This window comes from Mandrillus leucophaeus, unplaced genomic scaffold (assembly GCF_000951045.1).
Source record: "Mandrillus leucophaeus isolate KB7577 unplaced genomic scaffold, Mleu.le_1.0 Scaffold628, whole genome shotgun sequence".
Lineage (NCBI taxonomy): Eukaryota > Metazoa > Chordata > Mammalia > Primates > Cercopithecidae > Mandrillus > Mandrillus leucophaeus.
This window is the reverse complement of record NW_012106786.1, coordinates 70,503-75,892: the sequence shown is the minus strand read 5'-3', so window position 1 is coordinate 75,892 and position 5,390 is coordinate 70,503. Positions and strand designations below refer to the sequence as shown.

At 44.5% G+C, this 5,390-nt stretch overlaps 1 protein-coding gene across 1 annotated transcript in view; it reads left to right on the top strand.

Moving 5' to 3' along the window:
• Positions 1 to 5,390, top strand: part of LOC105554110 (cytochrome c oxidase subunit 5A, mitochondrial) — a 19,145-nt gene that overhangs the window by 11,110 nt on the left and 2,645 nt on the right. Inside the window, exons 3-4 of the mRNA XM_012000404.1 lie at positions 587 to 708; positions 4,409 to 4,531. Of these exons, the coding sequence (XP_011855794.1) occupies positions 587 to 708; positions 4,409 to 4,522 (236 nt within the window). The 3' untranslated portion in view covers positions 4,523 to 4,531. The remainder of the gene's footprint in view (positions 1 to 586; positions 709 to 4,408; positions 4,532 to 5,390) is intronic.

Genomic DNA, 5,390 nt, shown 5'->3' with positions numbered 1-5,390 from the left:
AAAAAAAAAAAAAAAAAAAGAAAACTCTTAGGGTTTTTTATGGCCAGGAGCTGTGGCTCACGCCTGTAATTGCAACATTTTGGGAGGCCAAGGCAGGCAGATCACCTGAGGTCGGGAGTTTGAGACCAGCCTGACCAACATGGAGAAACGCCTGTTCTATTAAAAATACAAAATTAGCTGGGTGTGGTGGCACACACCTGTAATCCCAGCTACTCAGGAGGCTGAGACAGGAGAATCGCTTGAACCCGGGAGGCGGAGGTTGTGGTGAGCTGAGATCACGCCATCGCACTCCAGCCTGGGCAACAAAAGCAAAACTCGGTCTCAAAGAAGGAAAAAAAAACTCCGGGTTTTTTCCTTCAATCTGCGTGCTGTTGTGTGCTTTCTTTCCTTTAATTCACTTAGGGAGATCCACTGTGATCTTATTATCTAGAATTTGTTAAAGGTAGATTTCTCTCATTTTATAGATAAGAGAATGGAGACCCAGACACATAAGATCATACGTCAGTGATTCAGTAAAAATGTAAATAACTTATAGTTTAAGTGAGGCTCTTTGAGGTTGACATGGCCCTTCTTTTTAATTTTGCAGGGATAAACACACTTGTTACCTATGATCTGGTTCCAGAGCCCAAAATCATTGATGCTGCTTTGCGGGCATGCAGACGGTTAAATGATTTTGCTAGTACAGTTCGTATCCTAGAGGCTGTTAAGGTCAGTGAAATAATAATGCTAAAATTGTTCTGTAAATGAGTGGGCTATTGCTGAGGTATCAGCATATTCTATATTTTTGAATTTGTTAAAATGCCTAAAATGAATCTTTATATAACTAGAAGGAATGTATATTGCAGTTAAAATCTTTCTAGAGGCTACTTTGGCAGCATTTATTCAAGGCTTTACAAATTGTACATGACACACTTTTGTTCAGCAATTCCATTTAAGAATTTATCTTTTTGGCCGGGCGCGGTGGCTCAAGCCTGTAATCCCAGCACTTTGGGAGGCCGAGACGGGCGGATCATGAGGTCAGGAGATCGAGACCATCCTGGTTAACACGGTGAAACCCCGTCTCTACTAAAAAATACAAAAAAAACCTAGCCGGGCGAGGTGGCAGGCGCCTGTAGTCCCAGCTACTCGGGAGGCTGAGGCAGGAGAATGGCGTAAACCCGGCAGGCGGAGCTTGCAGTGAGCTGAGATCCGGCCATTGCACTCCAGCCTGGGTGACAGAGCGAGACTCCGCCTCAAAAAAAAAAAAAAAAAAAGAAAGAATTTATCTTTTTTCTTTTCTCTCTCTCTTTTTCTTTTTTTTTTTTTTTTTTTTTTTTTTTTTTTTAGAATTTATCTTGGCCGTGTGTGGTGGTTCACGCCTGTAATCCCAGTACTTTGGGAGGCCGAGGCGGGTGGATCACCTGACGTCAGGAGTTTGAGACCAGCCTGGCCAACATAGTGAAACCCTGTCTCTACTAAAAATATAAAAAGTAGCCAGGCGTGGTGGTGCATGCCTGTAATCCCAGCTACTCAGGAGGCTGAGGCAGGAGAATCACTTGAACCGGGGAGGCGGAGGTAGCAGTGAGCTGAGATCGCGCCATTGCACTCCAGCCTGGGCAACAAGAGAGAAACTCCGTCTCTTAAAAAAAAAAGAATTTATCAAGGAACAATTAAGGGTATATAAAGATTTAACTACAAAGTGTATTCATCTTCTTGCTATTTGTCATAAGAAATGTTAGGAATTCTTAAGAGGTAACTTCCCAGAACTGGTTATACTACACAACTATTGATACTGTAGAAATGTGTTTGACTTTAAACATATTTGCATCTGCTGGGCACGGTGGCTCATGCCTGTAATCCCAGCAATTTTGGGAGACGGAGGTGGGTGGATCCCCTGAGGTCAGGAGTTCGAGACCAGCCTGACCAACATGGAGAAACCCCATCTCTACTGAAAATAAAAAGTTAGCCGGGCATGGTGGTACATGCCTATAATCCCAGCAACTCGGGAGGCTGAGGAAGGAGAATTGCTTGAACTCAGGAGGCAGAGGTTACAGTGAGCCGAGATGGCACCATTGCACTCCAGCCTGGGCAACAAGAAAGAAAAACTCCGTCTCGGCCGGGTGCAGTGACTCACGCCTGTAATCCCAGCACTTTGGGAGGCCGAGGCGGGCGGATCATGAGGTCAGGAGATCGAGACCATCCTGGCCAACATGGTGAAACCCCGTCTCTACAAAAAGAAATACAAAAAATTAGCTAGGCATGGTGGAAGGCGCCTGAGGCAGGAGAATGGCATGAACCCAGGAAGCGGAGCTTGCAGAGATTGTGCTACACTCCAGCCTGGGCGACAGAGCCAGACTCTTGTCTCAAAAAAAAAACAAGAGAGAAACTCCATCTCAAAAAAATACATATACATTATATTAAAACATAGGAGGATATATACCAATTTTCCTCCCTCTTATTTGGTTATAATTTCTGAGTTTATATATTTTTTTGAGACAGAGTCTTGCTCTGTCGCCCGGTCTAGAGTGTAGTGGCGTGATCTTAGCTCACTGCCACGTCCGTCTCCTGTGTTCAAGTGATTCTTCTGCCTCAGCCTCCCGAATAGCTGGGATTACAGGCACCCGCCACCACGCCCAGCTAGTTTTTTTATTTTTTAATAGAGATGGGGTTTCACCAGGTTGGTCAGGCTGATCTTGAACTCCTGACCTCAGGTGATCCATCACCTCAGCCTCCCAAAGTGGTGGGATTACAGGCGTGAGCCACGCTGCCCGGCTGAGTTTTTTTGTAATAAATACATTGCATTTTTAAAAATACAATTTTAAAAAGTACAATTAAGGAGCTCTAGAGTTTTTTGAAGGCAGAAGAGCAACTTGGCACTTTTTTTTGTTTTTTTGAGACAGAGTTTCACTCTTGTTGCCCAGGCTAGAGTGCAATGGTGTGATCTTGGCTCTCTGCAACCACCACCTACCAAGTTCAAGTGATTCTCCTGCCTCAGCCTCCCGTGTACCTGGGATTACAGACAAATTTTACCATGCCTGGCTAATTTTGTATTTTTAAGAGACGGGGTTTCTCCATGTTGGTCAGGCTGGTCTCAAACTCCCAACCTCAGTTGATCCGCCCACCTCAGCCTCCCAAAGTGCTGGGATTAGTCATGAGCCACCACGCCCGGCCGACACTTTCTTAGTTCTTTTGACTTTTTATTAATTCCTGAGGAATCTTGTGACAGCACAGGTAACTATAACAGTGAATAGTCTCCAGCCCTGGATATATGTATTCTCAAAGTACAGCTTTCCATGAAAAGATACTATGGTCTGTAAAAAAAGAAACTCAAGGTCTGTTAACTGCGAAAGTGTGACATTACTTTATCTATCATGGGTAAGATAATTAAGGGTTCTGTAGGCTATCAATCCATTCAACACTGGTAGTTAATTCAGTTAGGGTCTCAAATTAGAAGCAAATGAAAAAACTTTTCCCGTGTTAACTTAATTATTCGTGTTGCCTGCTGGGCATGTCTAATTGCCTTCACAAAATTCTGTCATCACTACCTTCTTTTCCAGTAATTCTAGACTTTAAGATGTTTTTTCTGGATTTAGTCCAATTGCAGTTATTCTCAAGGTATCTCAAAAACCTCCCTTGAACAGTACATATATAAGTTGCCCTCTTTATTTTTATTTATTTATTTATTTATTTTTTTTTTTGAGACGGAGTCTTGCTCTGTCACCGAGGCTGGAGTGCAGTGCCACGATCTCAGCTCACTCCAACCTCTGCCTCCCTGGTTCAAGCAATCCCAAGTAGCTGGGATTACAGGGGCATGCCACCACACCCGGCAAATTTTTGTATTTTTAGTAGAGACCGGGTTTCACCATGTTGGTCAGGATGGTCTCAAACTCCTGACCTTGTGATCCACCTGTGTCAGCCTCCCAAAGTGCTGGAATTACAGGCATGAGCCACAGCACCCAGCAAGTTGCCCTATTTATTGAACAAATGTGTTAACTTAAAAGTAGATGACCTTTTTTTTGAGACAGTCTTGTTCTGTCACCCAGCCTGGAGTGCAGTGGCGTGATCTCGACCCACTGCAACCTCTGCCTCCCAGGTTCAAGCCGATTCTCCTGCCTCAGCCTCCCGAGTAGCTGAGGTTACAGGCATGTGCCACTACACCTGGCTGATTTTTGTATTTTTAGTAGAGATGGGGTTTCACCATGTTGGCCAGGCTGGTCTCAAACTCCTGACCTCAAGTGATCCACCTGCCTCGGCCTCCCAAAGTGCTGGGATTATAGGCATGAGCCACTGCGCCCAGCTGATGACCTGTATTATTAATTCTGCCCTGCTTGCCTCTGCATATGTAATTAAAAGCATTTTTTAAGTTCATTTCATGAATTAATAGACATGGCTTTTGAGAGTTAAATGTGAATATTCTTTTTGCCATCAGGACAAAGCAGGACCTCATAAGGAAATCTACCCCTATGTCATCCAGGAACTTAGACCAACTTTAAATGAACTGGGAATCTCCACTCCGGAGGAACTGGGCCTTGACAAAGTGTAAACCCCATGGGTAAGCGAGAAACCACTGAAGAAGGCAGGAAAACAATCCAGAGAGGTGTGGGTGGATGACATTTAAGTGTGCTGTGGTAAGACCTTTCAGTGTTCTTGTTAGGGACTACAGGATGCATGCCACCTCACCTGGCTAGTTTTTGTATTTTTTAGTAGAGACAGGGTTTCACCATGTTGGCCAGGCTGGTCTCAAACCCCTGACCCCTGCCTTGGCCTCCCAAAGTGCTGGGATTACAGGCTTGAGCCACTGTGCCTGGCATCATTGTTTCCTTATGGGTATAAAGGCAAAAGCCACCTTAATTAAAGAAAAATCTTTATAAAATATTTTAGCCATAAACAGTAGCATAGTACAGGGAGTCTGTGTACACATATCCAGATTTTCAGATACTTTTATTGTTGCCACATTTGCTTTGGTGTTTTTAAAGTATTTCTGTTTGGGGTGGGCACTGTGGCTCACGCCTGTAATCGCAGCTTTTTGGGAGGCCAAGGTGGGCAGATCACAAGGTCAGGAGTTCAAGACCAGCATGGTGAAACCTTGTCTCTACTAAAAATACAAAATTTAGCCGAGTGTGGTGGCATGCGCCTTTAGTCCTAGCTACTCGGGAGGCCAAGGCAGGAGAATCGCTTGAACCCAGGAGGCAGAGGTTGCAGTGAGCCGAGACTGCGCCATTGTACTCCAGCCTGGGTGACAGAGTAAGACTGTGTCTCCAAAAAAAAAGAAGAACTTGGCTGGCAACAATGGCTCATGACTGTAAGCTCAGCATTTTGGGAGGCTAAGGTGGGAGGATTGCTTGAGTTCAGGAGTTTGAGACCGGCCTGAGCAACATAGTGAGACCCTGTCTCTGTTAGTTAATTAAATA